The 24,859-nt window shown below is 47.0% G+C and overlaps 2 protein-coding genes across 5 annotated transcripts in view; one reads left to right on the top strand and one right to left on the bottom strand.

Annotated features, from left to right (window-relative positions):
• The first annotated feature begins 765 nt into the window (after positions 1 to 765).
• CAPN2 (calpain 2) lies at positions 766 to 24,062 on the top strand. Its single transcript, XM_056486804.1, has 21 exons — positions 766 to 1,058; positions 1,731 to 1,800; positions 8,263 to 8,381; positions 8,704 to 8,837; positions 9,661 to 9,829; positions 11,585 to 11,668; positions 12,657 to 12,742; positions 13,384 to 13,458; positions 13,675 to 13,835; positions 14,149 to 14,318; positions 14,870 to 14,881; positions 16,372 to 16,583; positions 17,042 to 17,078; positions 17,691 to 17,756; positions 18,242 to 18,299; positions 19,197 to 19,261; positions 20,354 to 20,422; positions 20,743 to 20,821; positions 21,036 to 21,152; positions 21,557 to 21,615; positions 22,218 to 24,062. The coding sequence occupies exons 1-21, from the start codon at positions 822 to 824 to the stop codon at positions 22,239 to 22,241; spliced, it is 2,103 nt and encodes a 700-aa protein (XP_056342779.1). The 5' UTR covers positions 766 to 821; the 3' UTR covers positions 22,242 to 24,062.
• Positions 23,672 to 24,859, bottom strand: part of TP53BP2 (tumor protein p53 binding protein 2) — a 56,080-nt gene continuing 54,892 nt past the window's right edge. For all 4 annotated transcript variants that reach the window (XM_056486802.1, XM_056486800.1, XM_056486799.1 and 1 more), the window contains exon 18: positions 23,672 to 24,481. In XM_056486802.1, coding sequence (XP_056342777.1) covers positions 24,440 to 24,481 — 42 coding nt within the window. In that variant the 3' untranslated portion in view covers positions 23,672 to 24,439. The remainder of the gene's footprint in view (positions 24,482 to 24,859) is intronic.

The following is a 24,859-nucleotide window of genomic DNA, read 5'->3' on the forward strand; positions in this document are numbered from 1 at the left end:
TCTAAACTTAGAGAATTGATATGGTTTTTACACGGAAAATACCAACTTTTTTGAATCGGTGCGTAGGGGAGCCAGGGATGGCGCAGGTACGAGGCTGCTCCTGCACGGGGGGAGAGGGAAGAGAGAGGGGCAGGAGGGGAAACTTCTCATCCCGGCTGCCGGGACAGAGCGATTCGAGCCCAGCCGGGGGTGCGGCGGGGCTGAGGGATGGGACAGGACGGGATGGGCTGGGGTGGGCTGGGCTGGGCTGTTCCGTGCTGGCGATGACGGGGATGGCGGAGCCGCTGGCCAAGGAACGGGCGGTGGCGGCGGGGCGGATGGGGATGGGATGGGGATGGGGATGGGGATGGGGATGGGGATGGGGATGGGGATGGGGATGGGGATGGGGAGCGATGCCAGGCGGGGCTGAGATGTGCCGCTCTGCTCTGAGCTTTGCTGTGCCGTGGCGGAGCCGCTGGCCAAGCAGCAGGCGGAGCTGGCGGGGCTGAGCAGTGGGATGGGATGGGATAGGATAGGGATGGATGCCAGGCGGGGCTGGGATATGCCGCTCCGCTCTGAGCTGTGCTGTGCCGTGGCGGGGCGGTGCTGGCCAAGGAGCGGGCGGTGTTGGCGGGGCTGAGCAGTGGGGTGGGGATGGGGATGGGGATGGAATAGGGATGGATGCCAGGCGGGGCTCGGCTGTGCTGTGCCGTGGCGGGGCGGTGCTGGCCAAGCAGCTGGCGGGGCTGAGCAGTGGGAGGGATGGCAGGCGGGGCTGGGCTGTGCCGGGCCGGGCTGCTCCGAGCCGTGCCGCTCTGCTCCGAGCCGTGCCGTGCGGGGCCATGGCGGGGATGGCGGAGGCGCTGGCCAAGGAGCGGGCGGTGCTGGCGGGCGCGGGGCGGCACGACCGAGCCGTGCCCTACCTGGGGCAGCATTTCGGGGCGCTGCGCCAGGAGTGCCTGCAGCAGGGACAGCTCTTCCAGGACCCCTCCTTCCCCGCCGGCCCCGCCGCCCTCGGGTACCGGGAGCTGGGGCCCCGCTCGCACAAGACTCAGGGCGTCGTCTGGCGCAGACCCACGGTAGGGCGGCGGGGCAGGGGGCATGGATCGTCATTCCGCGGTGTCACCCGGCTGTTCTCCCTGCCCTAGGTTTGGGGCGGCGGTCGGGGCGCGGTGCAGAACCGCCCGGTCCGTGCGGATGCTCAGAGCACCGGGGGCTCGCTGGCAGCGTGCCTTGCTCTGCCTGGAAAACAAACAAATCAGAAGAGTGGTTTTCCTCCCCTATCCAGAGCTCTCCGTACCATAAATCGCTTTGGGTAGCGCTTGGGGCTGTCTTTTCTGATAACTCTTTCCCTCAGCAGAGCCGTGAGCTGAGCGCCGTGCGGTTTATTCCCGAAGCATCCCTGCCAGCCGTGGGAGCCATGGGGTCAGGTGGACTCCGGGGTGCCCCCAGGCACTGCTGGAAGACCTTGGTGTAGTCAGTGGTGGGGAGGTAATGGCAGAGCAGCGTGTGCACGTGTGTGACAATGCAGGGCACCTCCTGGCACGTCCTGTGAAGTGAGGCGGCTGCACTCGAGCTTGGCTCTGGCTTCACCGTGCTTGCTGTGTCTGGTGCCCGCCCCCATTCCTGCCCTGCTCCGTCTCCGTGCTGTTCATCTGCCGTGGTCGCTGGTCTGGTTAATTTGCTGCAGGTAGGGCCTTGTTCCCTGCCCAGCTGCTCTGTGTGCGATGCCAGGCTCGCTCTGTTCCCAGGAGCTGTGTTCCAGCCCCCAGTTCATCGCCGGCGGAGCCACTCGCACCGACATCTGCCAAGGGGCCCTAGGTAAGGTGGGGCTGAGTTTTCCATCCAGGGTTTATACATGGCTGTAACTCTCCCTGTAAATACCTCCTTTTGCATCCCAGTACCTCCATTTGTGTCAAACCAGACCTTTCTCACCTTTCCTTGGTGTTTGCAGGTGGGGACCATGTGTGTCCTTTCTGTGAGCACCAAGCAGGGTGGCACATGCTGGTTTCCTGATGGCTTTTCTGATCATGGCCAGTTCCTTTTGGGTTCACATCCACGTGCCTGAGGACAGCTGGACTCATTTTCTGTTTTGTCTGCTTGGAGGAGCAGTTGTGTGCATAGCAGGACCTCTCTTTCCCCAGCGGGAGAGAGAACCAGCAGGCAGGAGGAACCTCCTGAAACCTGGGGCGATGCTCTAGAGAGAAAAGAAGTTGTATTGAAAAGAAGGATTCCTGCTGGTTGCCAGCTCTCAGGGAAGACAAAGCTGGGGTGTTTCAGGAGGGATGGGCCAGGCTGTGAGCCCTCTGCTTTTGCCATGGGCTCTGCTCAGGCTGTGCAATGACAGCCCTTGGTGGGGCTCTCCAGGGCAGCTCTGGGACAGTCGGGAACAAATGGCTTAGCCTGGCTCTGAGTGCCCAGCTATCCCAGTCTGGAAGCCTCTCTCCTGCCTTGCCTGACAGGAGGGGTTTTATGTGGAGGATGTCTGCAGAGAAATGAGGAGGAGAAATAAAGTGAAGTGAAAGCAGCAGGCTCCCATTCCATAGCTGTAGTGAGAGGGTTTTGGATAAGACAGCTGGTTTAGGGAAAGCTCTCATGTAGGAAACATGACTAATATGAGCTGTGCTGTGCTGCTGCAGTTGGCAAAGGAGCCAAGTTCTGTTTATTTGCTTTCAAATATTCACCACATTGTGACTACTTTGTCCCACTTAGTCCCACTACTGCTATTTGTGGGTTCATGTCCAAAAATGTAACAGGCAGAGAGCTTGTATTTTGTGCTTATGTTTTCATTCAGAAGTTTTTTAGGTTAGTGCTGTGACAACCAGATGCAATTTGTACAAAAATCCATGACAGCAAAAATATTTAGATTATGAACCTGTTTTTCCTCGTGCCCCAATATCATCAGTGGTGTGGGTTAGGCTCTGGTGTGCCTTGGGCTGTTGCCATGTCAGCAGCTTCCTTCCTGCGCTCTCTCTGCCCAATACCACATCTCCCACCATGACTGTTTTGGCATGAAGCATGTTCCAGTGCTTAAACACACATGTCAGACATCTGTTATCTCATTTTATTGTGAAACTTTATGGTAAGAAGTTCTTTGAATTGAAATTAAAGTTTTCTGTGATGCCGTTTCAACAGCTGGCATTTCTGTAGAGATGCTGGTTTCTGGAGTCAGTTGCTTTCTGCCTTCTGCTTTTCCAGCTTTTCTCTGCAGATGCTGTGGCAGCAAGAGCATGGGAATGAAAGACTTGAAGCTTCATTTTCAAGCTGAGATTGCTGTTGCTAATACCAAGCTCTGTTCTAAATTGATGGAAGCATTTGCTGTCCTAGTGGTCTTTGGACCAGTCAGATGCTCTCCTGGGGTTGTATGGCCTCACCAGAGGATATGAAGTGACTCACAACTGGTATTTTTTGTACCTCCTGACTATATTTGAATCAGAGGTTCTCAGTGTTCTTGTATTTCCTTTTTCACTGTCACTAAGCACTGTGATGACTCTCCTGGCTGTCTTCTCATGAACCTGGGTTTTTGGGATTGTGTGACAATTGTTGATTAAAACTTAGATGCTTTTGATCTTAACTCTGTATAACCACTGTGTTCCTAAGAGCCTGGAGTGAATCTCTGCTCTTTCACACAATGGGGCTGGCAGATCCACTGTCCAAATTTTTTTTTTTTTTCTTTTTTCCACTGCCTTATCTGACACCAGTGTTTGTATTGGCAAATTTGCTTAAGCTTCCATTTACTTGAACTTTGTATTTGCTTTGAATGTTCATGTCCCATCACATTGTAGGATGCTGTAGAGAAGATTGCCAGGTGTTTTTGGAAACCTGTACTTTTTATTATACTGCTTCTTTTCTAGAGGAAGCTTTTGTAGTCTCATTTATCCCCCAGAAGGCTTGATCAAAAAACCAGACTTGTGCCCATGGGGAGTTTCACTGCTGTTTCTCAGCCCTTCAGAACATCTGGGAGTACTGCAGGGACAAATGAGGCATCCAGAGCACACAGTCCCATATCTGCATGGCAGCTTCTTGGCAGGAAATGTGAAACCAAACAGCTCAGCTAATGAGCAGGGTTCCTTTTAGCTCAGGAGTCTTTGGCCAGGTGCATACATTTGTTTTGTTCCTTTTGACCTGGACTATAAGAAACTGTGATGCATACAAGGCACAGCAGATCATCACTGCAGGAAAGGTTCTCCAGACACCAAAGTTCTGCCCCTTGGGATTTGGATTATCCTTTATTCTGGCTTTTTGATTTTTTTTTGTTTGGTGGGTTTGGTTTGTGGCTGTTGGGTTTTGTTGCTGCTTTGTGGACTTTTTCCTTAGGAGAAACATTTGAAGGCGAGCATTTGGAGTTGGCTTTGCAGTGTCAGACCTGCAAAGTCAGTGCTGGTATTTGGCTCCAAGTGGCAGCACATGGGATGTGGTGACTCATTACAGCTGAGGGGAGGATCCGAAGCCAGAGAAGCCTGGTTCACCCTTAACCACCTTTTTTTGGATACCATATCACCATGGTATCACAACACTGGGGTGCAAACAGCTCAGGATGTCCCAGCTGCTGTTTGGATGCAGGTGTCTCCTCTTCACGTAACAAGCGTGTGAAAAATAACAAATTGAGTAGGTTGAATTTCAAAAATCAGACTCGTGATTTTCTGATGCTGACAGCCACTCTACTGCCAGTGTGTTGCCACAGCCTCGTGTTTGTAACCAGAAAACTTCCTGGAGTGCTGTGGTATTAATATAAATACATTCAGCAGCTGTTAATCAAGGCTGTTTTAAAGTAATGATGAGTCTGTGATTGGCAGAATGTACATTTTTCCCTTTCCCCATACTCTTACATGAGCTGTGCAGTGACTAGAGGAGCTGCCTTTTGCTTACAGCCCCTCAGGCATTTGATGGGTGTGTTTTGTTTGTCTTTTCTTTCCAGAATGGCTGATTTTAAGCCCTTACGGCTATTTATGCTTGCCTTGCAATTACTTTTTTTTTTTTTCTAACATTCTTGTTACAGCTGGAGATTAGGTAAATGCACAGATGGGTATATGGAAATAACAAGTAAAACACTGAAGGCAGGAAAAAGTAAGCCTGACAGGACAAAAAATAGCACTTCTTGTTAATATGTGTTATAGATAAATTCTCAGCCTGGTAATATTCCCTTTTCTGATAACCTTGTTCTTCCTACTGTTCATTTACAAAAATTATTTATGATTAATATAGCCTTGCTGAGACTCCTTTCAAAGTCTAAGCAACCTTTCTGTCAGCCTGTCCTTGGACTTTCCTTCCCTGTCAAAGGAAAATCACTACCAAGAGCCTTGCAGAAGCACCAGTTCTGAAAGTTCAGACTATTTGGTAAAGATGCTGCTCAGGCTTGCTTGGTGCAGGCTGAAATTCAGGTGTAATCACAAGATCTGCTCTCACCCATGGTGTGGATTATCAGGTGTGCTGTTCACAAAGTAGAGATGATATCCTGGCTGTTGAGCACTTTTAAGTGTGGAAATCACAGGATGTCTTCCATGTATGCTGCAGCTGCCTTTAGATCCAGAGTTGTCATAGTTAAGATTTGTGTTTGACTCCAAATTCTTGTTAGAAACCAGTGTAAAGTTCAACTGAGAGATTTTACAACAGGCTGTAATTTCAGTCTGCCTTGATGGGGACAGCTAGAAAGTAAAGGAAATTCTTTATAAATTCTGCTTATGGGTGTGGAGGTCCTCTGGGGGGGAGTTTCTCCTTGAATTTCCATGCTTCTTACCTCCAGGGGAAACATGACTCAAAGACTGCAGCATTGAAGTGTATGTTCACAATCTGGAGTATATCTGATCAGCTGCTTGAGCAAGCCTTCCTGAGCTGCTGTGGCCATTTGAGTTGTTCATTTGTTCTTCCTGTGCTGCTCCCTGCCCTGGGTATGGAATAGAATTACTAATATACTGTATTAGTATATTATAATATACTAATATACATATAAATAATATAATAAAATAGTAATAAACAATAACATTTATTGGGAAGAATGGTGCCACAGCCTCCCTGTGAGCAGACTCTTTCCTCCTGGCCCTGTCTTTCCCAGCAGTACACAGTGCTACCTCTGGATGCAGCTCCCAGGGAAGAGGGTCTCAGCTCCTTGGAGGAGGCTGTAGAGGAGTCTCACTTTGCAGGGTGAGATGGACATGCTGTGACAGAGTAGGGAGGGGAATTTCATCATTGCTTCATAATCACAGGAGAACAGCAAGGTGACTCTCCTGTATGAAAACTCCTCTGACATGCTGATTTTTCCATTGCAGTACAAGCAGCCAGAGGCAGGGCTGAAGGGAAAGGTTTCTGTTCAGTTCTTCCCCTCCAGGCTGTGAAGCAGGATAAGCACATTAAGTTTTGAAATTATCCTGCAATTTCACCTCTTGCACCTTTGCTGAGATGTGAGGAGATGTGGGACAGGTGTATTTCACAGAGCTGCTGCTGGGGTCAGCTGTGCAAGGTGAGGGCAGCCTGGAGGCAGCTGCAGGTTGTCCCTGTTCCAGCTGGTGTTGTGTGAGCAGGGATGGATTTGGGCCTGGGGGTGGACCTTGAGGGCTGCTTTAGAGTTAACTCACCCTGAGACTTTCTCCCATTTGGATCCCAGCTTCTCACCCATGAGCTTTTGAGCCTTTTCCCATGGGAGAGAGGTGGCTGTGTTTGTTAAATCTTATTTAAAGTACAGAGAGTTCTGTAACACTTCCAGCTACCAGCTAAAAACGAGCAAAGTGGAGGTGAATTGAGCTAGTTACAAGGTCTTTTAAAGCTAAACAGCCTAATAAATAACTAACACTTGTATTATTTATACGTTTGACTTAATAACTAAACTTTTGTGGCCTGCAGTGCAGAACTAGCTACCCAACCAGAAACCACTACCTGAAATCATGAAGAAGAATAAGAAGGAAAAAAAAATCCTCTGTCTTGTCTCACACCTGTTGCATTTTGGCTATAGGAGTGGCAGAAAAGATAATGCCACATATTTCCTCATGCAATGGAGAAAAAGAAACACTACAGTTATATAGGGCAGTTTGTGCAAAACAAAATAGAAAAGACTCATTGGTCCAAGAAGGCAATACCTCTTTGAAAACATGCTTTCTGCAAAATATCACATCTCCAGCAGGTGTTTTATCATTGTTCTTGAGCAGCCTGAGAAAGGGCTGCTTTCTTGGCTCCCAGCAGCACCCTAATGACACTCCCCTATTACAATACTATAAAAACCTCAAATTTCAAACCTTTCACCCTGTGAAATCACACACTTCTATTTTAGCTACACACCAGTGACTCTAACTCCATCACCTAAATTTGGAAGCCTTCTCCAAGACCTTAGGACAAAAGCAGTGTTCTTCTGGGGGTCAGAGTCAGAAAGCTCAAAACTCCCAGGTTTCTGGGTTCCAGCACTGCAGGATTTTTTGGGGGATCTCACATGCAGTACCAACCACTCTGTGTTCACAAAGCAGGGGAACAGTGGATCTGGTGATGGCAACAAGGAGTTTTGTGTTGGGATGTGGCAGCCAGAGCATCCTTGGGGTGTGTAAATCTCAGCACCTCGCTAATGGGCTGCAGGAGGGAGGACCATGGCAACTGCTCTGCCAGAGTAAAACTGGGCTCTGAAAAGAGTTACAGAAAGTGTAATGTTTATGGAGCTGAGGTCTCCTCCTCCCTGTGGGTGGCAGGGTGGAAAAACACGGTGCAGGCAGCCTGTGGTGTGCAGGGCTGCTGTGTGGCTGCATGGCAGGAGGGGCTGGGACACAGTGCCTGCCTTCAGACCCTTCCTGCTCTGCTGGCTGTGCTGGAGTCTAAACAGAGAGGCCTCAAGCAGGAGCTTCCAGGGATGTGCAAGCTGAAAGCAGCTCCTGTTTGCAGGGAGCCTGAGAAAACACTGTCCCTTTGAGGAGAACTTGCACCCCTAAGTCCTGTGTGTGCCCACAGGCTCTTTGCCTTTTCTCTGTGCTGCTTCCTATCTGCAGACACTCCATTGAATATTGAGTTTTCTTTCAAACAATGCCAGAGTGGGTGATAAGTGTTGTGGTAGGTCAGAAAAAGCCTGCTCTCTTTTTTTTTTCTTTTTTTTTTAATGACTTTGGTCTTGAGGAAACACTTGCCTGGATCTGGAGGGTATTTGTGTTCATATATTCAATCTGTCTCAGAGATAAAGTGATGGGAGGGATCATCCTATCCCAGCTGAGGGAATTATTGGTTATAATTCACAATCCTGAAGTGGTGCAAAAACTAAAGTTTGAATAATGAATGCTGTCTGGTTTGGGTTTTGTTTTCCCTTTCTTTTTACAGGGGACTGTTGGCTCTTGGCTGCCATTGCTTCTCTCACCCTGAATGAAGAAATTCTGGCCCGTGTTGTTCCCAAAGACCAGAGCTTCCAGGATAAATATGCAGGAATTTTCCATTTCCAGGTATGTGGAAAACAGCCTTTTCCCCTTAGCCCCTGCTGTTGGGCAGGAGCCAGTGTGGCTGGCTGTGTGTCCACATGGGATGTCAAAGAGCCAGACAGAAAAAAGGAGGCATCTAAAAAGGGTGGTGGAAGGAACAGGGCCATAAATCAAAGATCTGGGAGCAGGGGCTGCCTTGGTGGCCCTTCCTGCCCGAGCAGAGCCAGCTGAGTATGTGCATCCCTGCCCGGGGACCGGGAGTGCTTTTCCTGGGGAAACTGAACATCCTGGTGATGGGAGCGCAGAGGGTGGGTGGTGATGGATGTCTGTGCTCTCTCTCCCTCAGTTCTGGCAGTATGGGGAGTGGGTGGACGTGGTGGTGGACGACAGGCTGCCCACCAAGGGCGGGGAGCTGCTCTTCGTGCACTCGGCGGAGGGCGGCGAGTTCTGGAGCGCGCTGCTGGAGAAAGCCTACGCCAAGTGAGTGGGGCTGGGCTTCCCTCCACAGCCTGCTCCCCACTGCTCCCCAGCTGCATGGACACTGGGCATTTACAGTGCCAGCCGGCCTGCCAGCCTTTGCAGCTTCTGGCTACCCCACGGTACAGCTTTGGTGACCGGTGCCTTGGACAAGGAGCCAAAAGCGTTGGGTTTGTTGATAGCCAAGAAAAGTGGCTCTTGCATCTCTTGGTGAGGCTGTTCCTGGAGCAGCTTCTGTCACCAGGGCCTGGGAAGCTCCATTTCATGTGCTCTGGGCACCTCTGAGGGCTTGGCAGCTGCAGTGCTTCGGTGTGCAAAGCACAGCAGTACATGTGCCCAGCTCTGTGTTCAATGCTCATATCTGAATCTCCATTTTTGGGTTGGCCAGAGAGGAATTCTGCCCTCTAACTCTACTATTTTGAATTGACTTAAGAGATTTAGATCTGCTGAAAATCAGACCCATAACTGTTAAAGGGATTTAAAGATTGTGGAACTAGAGAGGCAAATTGGTCTTAATTTTTTAAAAATATATTATTTTGTCTTCAGATAGCATTCGTGATCCCTGTCATTGATATGACTGAACTTGCAAGGTGTGTGCATGATTGTATAATATTTTATGCTGGGTTTTTCAAGTACAGAGGTCTGAGAAGCAAAACTGAATGGAGGGGCACGTTTGTAGCTGCTGTGATGCTCCTGAAAGCAGAAAGGCTGTGACAGCTGGCTCACTGAGTGCCTCTCCTGAAGGAAAAGGAGAGCAAGGAGCCTGATGGGGTGTGTGTGAGAGAGCAGGGAGCCTGATGGGTGTGTCTGTCCCTGTTTTGTGCAGGCTGAATGGATCATATGAGTCTCTCTCTGGTGGCAGCACCACCGAAGGCTTTGAGGACTTCACTGGTGGCATTGCAGAATGGTATGAGCTGCAGAAGCCACCCCCCAACCTCTTCAAAATCATCCAGAAGGCACTCCAGAAGGGCTCTCTCCTTGGCTGCTCCATTGATGTGAGTTAGCAGGGTTATTTCTGGGTTCTTGCTGTGCCCACAGGATGCCAGCCCTCTCTGCTATGGGTTCCTGCTCTACCGTGTGCCTGAAGAAATTGACCCACAAATGTGAGCCAGGCATGTGCTCTTCATGGGGGTTAGGCTGAAACTAAACTTCACTAATTCATGTACAAAGCTCAGTTCTTCCCTTGTGCTTCCTCCACGAGACCTTCTGCTGTTTGGTAGGTTCAGGGTGATGAATCCCACAGGGAACTTGTTAGGGTTCCTGATGGACATCTGTGTTCCTGAGAAAGGCTGAGCTTGGCACAGGATGGCACAGGCTGAGAGGTTTGGACAGAGCTGCTGCCAATGGCTCCTGCAGTCCTGTGCTCAGGGGTTACCATGTCCATCCTTGCTGCAGCCTTTTTGTTGCACACGTTGTACCTAAAATCTTCCCAAAAAATCTGGGCTCTGTGCTTGAAGCAGAGAGGCTCAGACTGTTGCCAGACCTTTAAAAGGTTTTATGGGAAGACATGTTGTCAGAAGCTGGACCCACATGGGAAAGGAAAGAGGAGCTTTGGCCTTGCCTTCAAGGATTCAGCATTATTTTTTTTTAACCTTACTGAAATGAGTCTAAGTATTGTTATTGTGGTAATCACCCTCCTCCCAAATGAGATTGCATCTTAGCTATGTCTAATGGGAAGGTAAATTGTTTACAAAAGCTCCATTCATAATATAAAAGTAAATGTTTCCTCCCATTTTTCAAGTTAAATCAGAGTCCCAGGAGAGGGAAGCTTCACAGCAGGAAAGGTGCTTGGTTAATGTCTGTTTGACTTCATGGTATTTTCATGGCCTGTTTTACTCATTTGCATTTAGATAAGAATCTGACATCTGGATTTTTGCCCCAGACTGACACAGATCCCTTGGTGGGTGGAGGGGAGAATAAATCTGTTGTTGATAAGTGCTGGCACTTTCTGTAGTGTAAATTAATTGTTGCTGAGTTTATCCTTTAAAAAAACCCAACAAACTTGTAAAATCTTCCCTTCTGTAAGAGCAATAGGACACAGAGATTAAGCATTAAGGGGAGAGTGTGCTGGGGGGTAGTAAAAGGCTATGACTTGACAGCAGGAATCCTGCCTGCTCCATCCAGTCCTCTCTGTTGGTTCAAATGTGCTTGTTTAGGGGTTACACACTTCTGAAATGGTGGAGAGACAATGGCAGCCACATGTTTCATAGGTGGTTAAACATTCACTGTCTGACAAGAAGTGACTTTTCCCTGCAGGGTTTAAAGGGCAGACTGCCCAAGCAGTGGCTGTGAGAAATTGAGAGAGGGATTCAGGGACAGGATTCAGGGATGCCTTCAGGTACAAATGGCATCCAAATTTCAGCCTCTTCCCTTGCTGCCCTGCAGATCCCAGGGTGGCAGGGCTGGGGAAAAGGAGAGGAACCTGCTTTGGAGCTGAAGGGGGTGTTTTGACCCTGAAATTTGCTGGACCTGGGTGTCAGTCACTGCTTTTTTCTCCTGGTCCCTTGAGAATATGGAGTTCATTGTGTGCATCCCCTTTGGAGGTGCACAGGAGTGGCTGCACCACACCAAGTGTTTTGGAGCCAGGAGGGAACTGTGCTGCAGTGCCAGGATTCTGGTGTGCTCCCCATACCCCAGGATGGTCCCTGGGCTTCCAGTGCTCTGCCACCCTTGTTGCTTTTGTGCATCTCTTCTCTGTGGGATCCCTGCCCCTGGGAAGCTGCAGCCACTGCTGTGCTTTGCTCCTGCAGATCAGCAGTGCTGCAGAGACAGAGGCAGTCACCTCCCAGAAGCTGGTGAAGGGACACGCGTACTCGGTCACCGGGGCAGAGGAGGTAGGTGTGCCACCCCAGGCCAGCAGCACAAACCCACCCTCAGCCCTGCAAATTCCTGATGCCACCCATTCTGCTGAACTGGGGGTTGAGTCTCTTCTTGCTGAAGGAATGCTTAATTAGCTGGGTGTTTTGGATAAACACGGATTTGCCTTTTTGGGTGTTTGACCAAAAAAACCCTATTGTTCCATGAGCATGGCTATTTCCCACTGAGCAGGGTGGTGGGCATGCTACCCTCTGCTGGTGGCCAGCAGGCCACACTTTTTACCTTAGAAGCACAGCAAGAAGTGTCCTGAGCAAAAAATCCCATGTTTTATTGTCCCTGAAGTGCTGAGCAGCACCTTAGGCTGGGTTTAATGCTCAAACACAAGGAGCCTGTCCATGTGTGGGTGACTGGGGAAGGCAAGACAAAGCAGATAATGGCATCATTCCATGTGAGCAGTGGGTTTTTGCTTAGTTCACTGAGAATTGTGTCTGAAATAATTTTTGGAAGTTCAAGGTGAGGTGAAGAGAGCTGCTGACTCGCTGTGCTGGTTTGTGAGTGTGCATTTGTTCTTCTCACAGCAAAAGCAGGAGAGAGGGAGTTTGTTCACCTTGACCCACAAGGCAGGGGGGGTAAAAAGGCATTTGAATATGAAGAGACAGTTTATGCCTAAGTGATGACTTTGAGAAATATCTCTGTACCTGCCTTCTGGCTTTTGTGTAGCAGTTTTGCATTCCCTTTGCTTGTAATGTTACCAAAGATGATTTTTTAGCAGCACAAATTTTGGTTTTCATGGGCTTTGGTTTGTGGAGGCTGTAAAACTTCTCTGGACAAGCCTGGCTGTGTGAAGGTCACTCAGAATCAGCTGGACTCACATCTTTGGGCCAGATGTGTCATGCCCAGCACCGAGATGCTTGCTCTGCCACGTTTTTAATTACTGTAGCAGATGAGGGAGGGAGAGTGGTGCTGAGTCCCTGGTAACTCTCCAAACACTTCTGATCCCACCAGGTGAGCTTCAGAGGAACAGTGCAGAAGCTGATCAGAATCCGAAATCCCTGGGGAGAAGTGGAGTGGACTGGGAAATGGAATGACAAGTGAGTCGAGGGCTTGCTTGCTGCCAGTAGCCCTTTGCTGCAGGGGTGCAGTGTGTTTCTGTGCTTTTCTGTCTGTTCCCTACCTGAAACCCCTCTGTAAGTTCTGTCTGGATGTGGTGTTCACATGGAACTGTTCCAGAGAGAAGCATCCCTGCACACTCTTCTCCTCATAGCCATCACAGTATTTTTTTTTTTTTTGTCTTTCATGGAAATTCCAGCCTTTGTGTAAGATGCAGTGATTTGGTTGGTGAATCCTAGAAAGCTCCCTATAGTTTCTGCTCATTTAACAGCCTAGATTCAGCAGTGAGCTTCTGAAAACTCACTCTCTAAAAGGGCTTTAAAAATCCATTTCTGCTGTTAGCCATGAATGCTTTAGTTTACTCACTCCTGTGGCTGGGCAGTTTTTATTCTGACTCTGTCTCAGTCCAGGCATTAGCATTTTCCTAAAATAACACTCTGTTTCTCATCCTTACCTTGGCTATTTGAGAAGTGAAGTATTTAATGTGCCAGGTGCATCTATTTTTAATTCTGCAGTGGTTTGAGAATTCTGGAACTGCTAAAGGTTAGATCTTGTGGCAGAACAGGCCCATTGGGGTTTCACCTTTCCTGTGGGCTGTGGTTGATGTGAGGCTCTCTTGCAGCTGCCCAAACTGGAGTGGAGTTGACCCTGAGGTGCGGGAGAGACTGACCAGGAGACATGAAGATGGGGAATTTTGGTGAGTGTCCCTGGGCTCCCATTCCAGCAGAAGGGAATGTCAGCTGCTCTGCTTTTACCCATGCAAAACAACTTCTCCCAGTTTGCTCTCTGAGATGGGTTGGGGGTGAATTTGCACACTCTGGTGCTGAATCAGAGAGAGGGGAGGATGGGCAGGGTGGTGATGGCAAAGCCATCCCTGCTGAGCAGACCCTGCCAGTGGCATTGCCTCCCGCAGGATGGCGTTCCACGACTTCCTGAGGCACTACTCCCGCCTGGAGATCTGCAACCTGACTCCAGACACCCTGGCCAGTGACAGCTACAAGAAGTGGAGCCTGCTGAAGCTGGATGGCAACTGGAGGCGAGGAGCCACTGCAGGGGGCTGCAGGAACTACCCAAGTAAGAAAAACTGGGGGAACCTTTTACTCGTCCAGTTTCTCTGGGAGCTTTCAGGAGATGGTTTGGGATGGCTTATGGGATATCCAGGATAAATCTCCAAAAAGTGCAGGTGTCTGGGAAATGTGGCTCCCTGATGAGGGTCTGCTGTGGTAGTAAAGGCTGGGGTGGGGCTGGGCAGGGCAGTGCATTGGTTTTCTCTTCCCACTGCTGATTTTGGGAGCCAGAGCCACATCTGTCCCAGCTGACATGTTTAAATATCAGCATGGCTGCTGTCAAAGAAGCCTCTGAGCAGTTTGCTTAAATCCACTTCCAGACACTTTCTGGACAAATCCCCAGTATCTGATCAAGCTGGAGGAGGAGGATGAGGACCCTGATGATCCTGAGGGGGGCTGCACTTTCCTCATTGGGCTGATCCAGAAGCACCGTCGGAAGCAGAGGAGGATGGGGGAGGACATGCACACCATTGGCTTTGCCATTTATGAGGCAAGGAAGGCTGGACAGGGATGTGGGAGGAAAAGGGAAAATCATTCCCCTGTTAATGGGATAGTGCAGTTCCCATGCTGGGCTTTCCAAAACTCAGGTGGGCTGGGTTGGGCAGCAGCTGCAGCAAGGAAGCTGTAAAGAAACAAGAAGCTGCGTTATTGTCTTGCTTAGCCCCTGTCTCCTCTCCTGGTGATGGAGAGGTCGGGGGGGCAGGAGTGCAAAACAGGAGATGGGCAGAAATAGTAGAGAAATTGAGCCTACAACAAAAATCGTGGTGGGCTGCAGGGAGGAGACTCAGCAGAAAGCCACAACCAGCCTGGCTGTGCCCACACTGCCCCAGGTGAGCCTGACCTGCCCCAGGGATGGAGCTGGGAGCTGAGCCAGCACTTGGCCTTGGGGGATGTGGACTCAACACCCACCTTCCCCTCAAGCCAAGTTTTTGTTTGGTTGGTTGTTTTCCCAAGAGGGTGGATGTCCTTGCTAAGTCATGGTGAGAAGAGGATGGAGATGCCATTCAACCAGCAAATAACTCTCTGCTTTTCTCCCTGCAGGTGCCCCCAGAGGTATGTGGCATGGGCTGGTGGTCCAGGTGTGCAGCTGGGGCTCAGAGGCTGGTGGGAAGAAGAGGTCCAGAGGATCCCAGCTCACTGCAGGATCACATACTGCACAGAGTCTGCAGTTATTCTGGAAGGGGCCTTCAGCCCGTGTTGCATTTTTAGAGTGTCCTGGATTGGGATGAGAGTGTTCAGTGCTGCAGGAACTCCCCAAAGCAGCTCTTCTGTGGCTCTCCCCCCAGCCCAGCTCCAGGGCACAGCTGCTTTTTCCAGCACAGAGCTCATGTTTGACTCATGAATAGTATTCCAAGGAGGTGTTTATATTCATTTCCCTAAGCACCACCTCTTCTGGTTTCTCTCTGTTTCTACCTGCAGGCAGCTGTTAATGCACTCTGGGGGTCACAGGGGGTGGCAGTGCAGCAATGCCTCTGAGCTGCTGCTCCTCAGAGGAAGGACTGAAGCTGGGCAGAACCCCTGGGTGACCCTAATTCTGGGTTTGCTCTCCCTGTGAGGGTCTGTGCAAAGCAGCTGGGCCATCCTCTGGCTCCTGAGGCTGTGCCCAAACCAGTGGCTTTTATGTGAAGTATGGTTTCATCAGGAAAAGAAATGGTGCTGCTGGTTAATTAAATTTCTTATGTACCTTTTAATGCCTTAGCTCTGTCACTCACCCTAGTGGTCCAAATATTTCATTTCCATAAGAAAACTGGTTCTAGCTAAAGTCCCATGACTCTTTTCCCCCCCAGAAAGGTGTAATTTTATCTCCTACTATGCAGCAGGTCTGACAGGTTTTTAAAATTCCTTCTTCATTCTTAAAAATCTGGAAGGACAGGAAGGAGGAGGTTACTGAAAGATCCACATTCCTGAAGTTGGTTTCAGGAGCTGAAATAGCCCACCTGTAAGAACCTGCAAAAAGAGTCTATTGTGGAAGATCACAGAATTACAGAATGGTTTGGGTTGGAAAGGACCTTAAAGATCACCCAGTTCCAACCCTGTGTCATGGGCAGGGACATCTTCCACTATTATGTTATACTCCAAATATGATTTTATTTTATTATTTTGTTTTGTTTTGTTCTTGGAGCCCTGCAGGAGCAGGCTCTGCTCTAAGGCAGCCTGACCTCAGGGGCAGAGCTGAGCTGCTGGTGGCACCAGCTCTGGGGACCAGAGGGACATGGCTCATGTGCCATCTCAGTTTAAAGAAAAATGACTGGTGGAAGAATTTCCCAATGTCTTCAGCCACCCATCATCACCAGCAAAACAAAAGCATGATCTGAATGATTTACTGCAATAATCTGCAAAATACATTTGCAGCCACATTTCAGGAGTCCCACTCCCTTTTCTCTTCTTTTTCACTTCTGTCAAAGTGACATCATTTTCCTTTTATTTTCTTCTCCCCACACATAGCTAACTGACATATCTATGATATTTTTAATTTATAAACATGAACACATACAGCAGTGGGTTGGTTTTTTTTTTTTTTTCCTTCCTTTGCTTTTCCTAAGTTTTCTGGCCAGACAAATATCCATCTGAGCAAAAACTTCTTCCTGACCAACAAAGCCAGGGAAAAATCCAACACCTTCATCAACCTGCGGGAGGTGCTGAACCGGTTCAAGCTCCCTGCAGGAGAATACATCGTTGTGCCCTCCACCTTTGAACCCAACAAGAATGGGGACTTCTGCCTGAGGGTCTTCTCTGAAAAAAATGCCAACTCCACGTAGGTAGCAGAGGGCACATGGGGGATGTTATTATTATCGTTGTTGTTGTTGTTATTTTTAGTGGTTTTGTTATCCCTGTTGCTATTTAATTAAAATTCAAAGACACCAGAATCACTGTAGGGCTCTCACTTTTTTGCTGTTTTAAAGGAGAAATGATGAGACAAAGTTTGATTTGTTCCCAAGAACCTGGTCCTGTGTAGAGTTTTGTGTGCCCCAAAATCCTGTCTGTGGCTCTGCAGGACATTGCAGGATTTGTACTGTCTTTTCAAACTCTTGTTGCTGGCAAAATACAGCTTTCACTGGGCTATGCAGTGTCTGTAGCTGATTAATCCAGTAATTTTTGAATGTTCATTGTTATTTCCATGTTTAAAGAATCTCTCTTTAACTGAAGCTTGACAGAAAAGCATCATAAACATGACTTGTTTTGATTTTAATATTGATTTCTTTCTCTTTCTAGGGTGATAGATGACGAAATTGAAGGCAATTTTGATGAGGTACATCAAATTAAATGTTTTAAGTTGAGATAAGGGGGGGTTGGAATCCCTGTGCAGGGTGATGTTTTCTATAGGCATTACCAAGAAATGTTGTCCCACGTTGGGAAAATGGGAAAAGATCTTTCAATATCCATAACTGGGTGTCAAACACACGGAAACCTCATCAGGAATGTAATGGAAACAAGTGTTGTCCTTTATCTAGGACTTGAACTTCCTAGGCAGAAGTGCACTCTGAAGAGTTAACTGGAGGCACAGGGAATTCCCTTTGTTTCCAGAATTTCCAGGAGTGCAGCTTGCAGCAGCAGGGCTGTGTCTGCATGTCTTGCTGTTTCCAGGAGTAACTGGTGCCTCACCATATGTTCAGCCTTGCTGGAGCTGGGGATGCTTTGCCTACTAATGCAGCTTCCCCATGTGGAGTGAGTGGTTTTTTTCCAGCATTCACTATGCCAGTATTTTGAGGTGCCCCTGAAAATGAAACTGAATAAAATCATAGTAAAAACCACTTTATACCTTCAACCTTGCCATGTGAATTTTTTACTAAGGGGAAGGAGATGCATTAAGTCTTTCTCAGGCAGAGACTTTCCCCCTTTTGATATTCTCTGTTTCTTTTAGACTGAGATCAGTGAAGATGACATCGAACCCAGCTTTAAAAAGCTTTTTGGGCAGCTGGCAGGAAATGTGAGTGTTTTTCTGGGAACATCTTAGTGGCATGGTGGCTGAGGTGCCTCTCCCAGGACAGAGTTTGGTTCTTGTGCAGAGCCAGCTCTCAAGTGTGAGCACAGCTGTGCATCCCAGAATCTGTGCAATCACCCATCTGCTTCCACAGCGGATTTGTGAGCGCTCCTGGTGAACAACCTCTGCTCCTTTTGAGCTGTGGGCTCGAATTTTAGCTCTGAATTCTGTCCTTGGGCAGAGCATGTGGCTGGGCTGAGCTTTCTCCCCAGGCTGCTTTGCCTCAGGCACACCTTGCTGTGGGGTTTGCTAATCTCTGGGAATTGCTGGTGCACCTGGGAATGGGAGGTGGGCAGAGCTTCCCACTTGCTTCCACTCCAGGGAACCGAACTCCAAGGGGTGTTTGAAATTGGCCAACTTGCCCAAATGAACCAGAGGTGCAGATGGTGCCTGCAGCTCATGCTGGAAAATTTGTTCCCTTTTTTCCACAGGATGCAGAGATCTCCGCCTTCGAACTGCGCAGCATCTTGAATAAAATCCTGGCTAAACGTGAGTGCCTTCCTCCACCAGCAGGTGTGGCCACCAGCAGGTTTCCACCATCCCATGGGAGCACAGAGGGCAGCTGGGCAGGGTCAGAGCCTGGGCTGTGCCCCAGACCTGCTGCTTGGCTCTCCATATGGCCACGGCCGTGTGCTCTCTGCTGCAGGGAGCTGCAGGAACACTGGGGCTGTGCCAGCCCAGGAGGTGTTCCACAGGATGTGTGCTTTGGCAGGGGACAGATGGGTGTCTTTTATCCCAGCATCTGCCACTGGGAATTGGCTGCCAGGAAGATGGATTTGAATAATCCTTGATAATAATCAAGAGAAGTATTGCTGCTGTTTTAGTATTGAACCAGCCAGGAGTGATTCAAGCAGTAGCCCAGCCAGCAGCCTGGGGTCTCCCTAAGGAGGAGAAACTTTGAAACTCTGGGCTTCTTTTTCCCTGAAGAGATTCCTAGCTTGGCTCTGCATTATTTTCCTTCCCATGAAACATTGCTCAAGAAACAAGTGCCTGGAGAAATAAGTGTCTCTTTAATTTCCAAAGTGAAATCTTATCAGATGGCCAGGACTGTGCTGTATGTCTGTGTGCAGCAGCCATGTTCAGCCTCTCATGAAGCCTCCTCCTGCTGACCTCCATAGGCTGGAAGTCCACATTATCCACTTTGTAGGCAACAGTAAGAGCAGAAAGCTTTTGTCTCTGTCTCTTGCTCCTGTAGCACACTTATAAACCAGACTACTCAGGCTGTTTGTTTGGGGACACATCCCAGCTCACCTGCTCCCTTTGTCAGCTCAAAGGATGGCACCATTGGAAGCAAATAACAGCAAAGGCTGGTTGGAGAGCTCATGAACTATTTAGGAGGGTGCTGTGGTACAGCATGAAGTGATAATCCTGTCTTTTTCTTTACAGGCCAAGATATTAAAAGTGATGGCTTTAGTATTGAGACGTGCAAAATAATGGTTGACCTGTTGGATGTATCCTTTAAAGCTCTTCAAGGATGCTATTCCCCTTCCTGTGCCTTTGCTCCCCAGTGGGTCCATCCTGGTGTACTAATGGCTCCTGAGGTGGAGAAGCTGGATCCCCTGATAAGACACTCCCTTTGTTGTTGTTCACACATGTGTTATCCCAGACAATGGGAAAATCCATTATCAAACAAAGTCTGCTTGAAAGCCTTCCCAGCTGCTGGGTGTTCTGGTTTAGCTGGGGACAAAGTGATGTTTGTGCTGGGAAAAGGCACCTGGCTCTCAGCATGGTGAGGATGGCCTTGGCTGTAGGGTTGTTTCACCTCTCTGTTATCTGGCTGGAGTTGATGAGAGTGCCACAAAGCCACATGGATTTAGCAAATGGAAAATGAGGGAAACCAGTACAGTGCTTTGTTTTGATGTGCCATACAGGAAGCAGAGAGTGCACAGGATTTTAGGAGCTTTTACTCCTAAGAACACAGGCAAAAGTGTAGGATGAAGGTTCAGGTCTAAGAATAGTTGTGTTCAGCTTCTCTGTGCAGTGGGAGTTGAATTACAGAGTTGGAAAAAGGGAAAATTACCAACACAAGATGATACTCTTCTATAATTTGGTGTAAAATACAGCAGCCCATAGGAACTCCTTGGCAGGTTTTGGGAGCAGTGCCATGGCCAGGTTCTTTTGTTAGCTGTTTGCTCAAGAGCTGAAGGTCTCCAAATAACAGGCCTGGCTGTGGCTCTTCCTGTTTATAATCCAGACCCAGGACTTGTGCTGCAGTAACTGCAGGTGTTGAACCCACTGTGCAGAATAAAATAGCAACATCCTGGCTCGTTTATACTTGTAGTGGAAAGACAGAGACCTGCAGGGGGGACAGGAGTTTGTGATGGCCATTATTTAAATCAATTATCTCAATGACTTAGAAAGAGATCTTGGACAGCAATTGTGTGTTCAGCAGGATGAGTCCTGGAGAGGATGAGTTTTTCAGAGAGGACTTTAATCCCTTTTTGTCTGGCATTAAGTCACAACTGCCCATGCAAGTAAGCCCAGCAGAGGGAGAGGAAACCCCTTCTACTTCCCTCTGGAGAAACTTCCTTAGCTCAGAGAAGAGTGATGGGAGTGGCAAACTGGGACTTAAGGAATTCCACACCCTCTGGACAAAGATTCAGAAATACCAGGTAAGACACAACCCTTTTGGTAGAACAATCACACCTAGAAGTGGCTGTAGACTGATTTGTGCACAGCCACCTTTCCCAGAGCAGGGGCTGTGTGTCTGCAGTCCCCCAGGAATTGTCTTTATCTGCTCTGGCTACTGCTTTTAAAAACCTTACTTTTAAAAGCCACTTTTAGAAGAAATGGATGTAAGTACCAGCTCCTTCAGACCAACATTGCAAAGTGCTTTAAGTAACATGCAGGCTGCATTTCAAAATGTTTTGCTGCTGCCAAACCACACTGTGAATTATTATCAAGGTTTCACTTTGGGTTTTGTGTTTTGCAGAAAATTTACAGAGAAATTGATGTGGATCGATCGGGTACCATGAACTCTTATGAGATGAGGAGGGCACTGGAAACAGCAGGTATTTCTATTGATCTGTCGCTTTATAGGATTCCAGCAGTTCCAAGCAGGCTTGAGAGATGCTCAAAGCCATACAGTCCCACCCTGACTTACTGAATTTTGGGCACTGTGGGGCATCCTGTTCCTGCCACCACGCAAGATGAGGAGTTTCATTTTGTACTGGTGTTTACTCTTTGGAAACAGAGTCTTTTCAATCCTTGGCATTGTGTTCTCAGGGTTCAAACTGAACTGCCAGTTACACCAGGTGATCGTGGCTCGTTTTGCTGACGAGGATCTCATCATTGACTTTGATAACTTCGTGCGGTGTTTGATTCGGCTCGAGACCTTGTTCAGTGAGTACACCTTGCTAACCAGACAGGATCCCAGCAGGAAAACTGTCCAGGCAGAACTCTCCAGAAGCCCAGGATAAGGTATTCAGGCAAATTCAAGCCTGAGATATTGATCTGGTTTCTCCTAGATCCAGGAATCACTCTTTTAGGCCAGGCTGTTGAACCACAGCCAGCCTTCCCTGCACACAACTCCATTGATTAAAAAACACTAGACAGCAATCAAAAATGTTCAGTCTTGCTCCTGCACAGTGACTCTAGAGTGGCCCTTTGTGATTTGGGGTGTAAGCCATTGTCAGGTTTTAAAATCTAGGGCTAAATTCCTTATTTATCCTGAAGCACAAGGAAAGGGAAGACTTTGAAATCAGTTCCTGTATTTACTCTTGTCTGTCATCTCTCTCCCACAACAGAGATGTTTAGAAAACTGGATACTGAGAAAAGTGGGACAATAGAATTGAACCTTGTTAATGTAAGTTCATTTAGCTCTAAAACATTTGTTTTAATTTTTTGGGGAAAATCTGGGGGGGAAATGGTAGAGTGTGTCCTTCTCCATTCTGAAATTACATTTGTGCTGGATTTATCTACCTTGTGTATTTGTAAGCAGCCTTAGAAACTTTACCTTTTAAAAATGTACCTACATCACAACATATTCTCTATCAGACAAGGTAACTTGCACTAGAAGCCCTCTATCCTTTTGCTGGCAGTAATTTTGCCTTCCTCCCTGCTTTTTCTTTTTTTAACAGAGCAAAATGTAGGTGCAGTTGTGTAGGCAAGACTGATGGTCTAGCTCATGTCTGCTTCTTCCTGCCCTGTGTGTGCCCTGTAGAAAGGGCTAAGTTTGGAGAAAAGTTCCCTCCTACATGTGTTTGTCTTGCTTATTACCTGAACATAACTTCTTTTGGAATCTAAGGATCCCAAAACTCTGAGATAGAAATTTAAATAGCTCAGGAAAGATCCTAAAATTACTTCTGTGACAGCAGGCTGACAATATGCTAGAAATGCAACTATGCATGCTTGCTACAGCTCTTTTTTATTAAATTTAACCTGGTTTTCCCCTCTCTCTTGTTACAGTGGCTGTGCTTGACTGTCATTTGAGCCACCAGTGTCAGCCTGAGACCTCAACAAGAGCACGATCAGGTGGAGATAATCAAGCTCCATACAAGTAATATCCAAACATGAATGTGCCTTAACTTACAGAGCAAGCAGATTTTGCATGCAATTGCAAGAAGAAAAGCAGTCTACTTCCACAGAAGAACCTGCAAGCTCATTTTTTCTTCTTCTGATAGTCTGTGCCTACTATCATATAGCCTCTGGACAAAGGCTTTAATTTAGTAGCAATCCTCAATGCAAGTTTTGAAAATACTGCTTTGCCAATATCTTTGTGTTTAAGGCACTTACAGGACATCAGGAAGAAAAGCTCATTATAGCTTGACAAGCTGGTTTTAAAAAGTGCTTTTTGAACAACATCCTGCATATCTGAAATTAGGAAAGAGATAGTGTTGCATATGTAAACACCTGTACAGGGGCTCCTTGTATGCTTTGTGTCAAGCCCCAGCACTATGCTAGTTAAATATTCTTTAAAGAATTTGAGTAGAAAGTACTCAAATGACCAAAGTGAGCAGTGATGTGCCTGGAGCAGGAGGCTGTTGCTAACAAGATTCTTCCAAGAGAAAGCCCATGCTTTCAGGTGGAATCTTGAATTCCTATATCTTATTTATCTTCCTTTGAAATACAAGAAAGCATTTAAATTAACAAAGAGTAGAAATAAAGTTTGACATACTGTTATTTCTGCTGAAAATAAGCTGCCTTTTTTTTTTTCCTTAGAGATAGATCATCTCAGTGCACATGCAGAGCTTTTGCTTTCAGGAACAGAAGCTGCTGCCTTTTAAAGAGGAAAACCAGCATGCTGGAGCTGATTGTGAATGTGTGGCAGTTCATGAAATGTTAGATAAGCTGATACTTTAAAGGATTAATGCTTGAACAGCTAAGGGTTTTTCTAAGAGAGATAATTGATACTATATACCCCCACACCCAGCCTGTTGAAATCAGAGTCTGTACCATGAGCCAAACATTTCTGCCTTTAGTTTCCCCACCTGAGGAACTGTGTCCTCCTAAAAACTATTTCTTTCAGAAAGCAGTAGGACTTACCTAGTAGGAAAACATGAGCCTGCAGATGAGGCACTTTCTAAATACCCTTAAGGCATTATTTGCTTCTCTGTTAAATACTGTTCAGTATCAAATTATGGCCAAATAGAAAGGCTAGCTCTATAGGAAAGGCTTTATTTGGAAAGTACTTGTATCAAAGTAGATTTTTTTCTTAAGTATGTGCCTTAGCTTTTAAGGTTAACAATGTGCAACTAACAGATTCAATTTTAAGTGCAGAGAAACTACCTTGAATGGATGGGGGAAGAGGGGTTCAGTTTAATACAGAAAGTAGCTGAAAGTTAGTGTAATGTAGAACAGCAGTGTGTCTTACTGGTAACATCTCTAATAAAAAACACTATTAAAATATCCAGAGTCAAAGCTTAAGAGGAAACAAAAGTTTAATAGTGGAGTAAACAAGTAGAGTAAAAACAAGTAAGTTATCAAGGACTACAGAAGGTTTCTACACTTAGTCTCCAAAGTACAAAATACAATAAATACATGAGGCTCTTTGTAAAAAGAGAAATCTAAAACTACATTTCTGTTACAGCACATGATATTTTGAATACACAGAATTTCTAAGATGCTACAGCTTTTTTAAAAGTTATTGCTTAATGGATTGGTCATGTGGTTGTCACTCTTCAGATGCACTTCAGGTTTTCAGCTTCTTTTTAACAAACATTCTGCTTCCAGCAATAAGTAGTTGGGTGCTGTGCACATACTTTAATTTCTCCCCTCTGTAAAAAGCCTCGGGATAAATTTGGACAAAGTCAAGTTGTCTGTTTCATGATGCTTCCTTCATTGGCAAATTCAAAAGGTCCTTGTATTTAATGCAGAAAAAAAAGCAGAACTCTTTTCTGCCACAGCTGAAGAAATGCGGGTGGGTCCTTGAACATAATGGCTTGATTGGACCAAAGGCAGCAGAATTTCATTTGCTTGTAAGCATTATTTCATCTTGAACAATGCCCTCATCCATTTGCTAATGCATCAATCCTTCATTTGTTTTCAAAGCACATTTTTCATAGCTTTCCAATTACATTGTCATTGAAATAAGTCTCATGATATTGGAATCAACACAAAATGGACTTTTTTTTTTTTTTTCTGTAAATTCTCCATGATTAGTATTTCAAGAATCTGGCTTCTGTACTATTTCATGCCAAGCTTCTTTGTCTAGGTTTAATCCTCGGATACAGCTGAGGGTAAAACAGAAATGAGGTTTAGAATTTTAGTACTTTAAAAGGTTACTTTCTTAAAAGAAAAAACAAAGGAACATAAGACCCCTCTCTTTGGTGCTACAATTCTAATGTAATCCACTGTAGCAAAAGTATGGTAATAAAAACACCCAGGGCACTGACAAATACAAATTTAGCAGTCTTAGGCAAGCTTAAAAAATACCAACTGTGTTAGTACAAAAGGAAGGTATTGAACAGCACATAACTGAGTACTTTCTCTTTGACCAGATTCTGGCTTTTTTCTTTTCTCAGTGACTAAGACAAGGCCAACAACTTCACCACAAGGTCTGTCTCAGCCTGCTGTGATTTCACCACTCTTAGGATACTGTGAGTGACTTC

The sequence above is a fragment of the Oenanthe melanoleuca genome, chromosome 3 (genome assembly GCF_029582105.1).
Source record: "Oenanthe melanoleuca isolate GR-GAL-2019-014 chromosome 3, OMel1.0, whole genome shotgun sequence".
Lineage (NCBI taxonomy): Eukaryota > Metazoa > Chordata > Aves > Passeriformes > Muscicapidae > Oenanthe > Oenanthe melanoleuca.

Bases quoted from the DNA above. Each gene is read 5' to 3' on its own strand.
- CAPN2 (XM_056486804.1), top strand. From the start codon at position 822: ATGGCGGGGATGGCGGAGGCGCTGGCCAAGGAGCGGGCGGTGCTGGCG. The intron at 19,262-20,353 runs GTATCCTTTAAA...AGCTCAGAGAAG, and splicing joins TAATGGTTGACCTGTTGGAT to AGTGATGGGAGTGGCAAACT. The intron at 21,153-21,556 runs GTGAGTACACCT...CTCCCACAACAG, and splicing joins TCGGCTCGAGACCTTGTTCA to AGATGTTTAGAAAACTGGAT.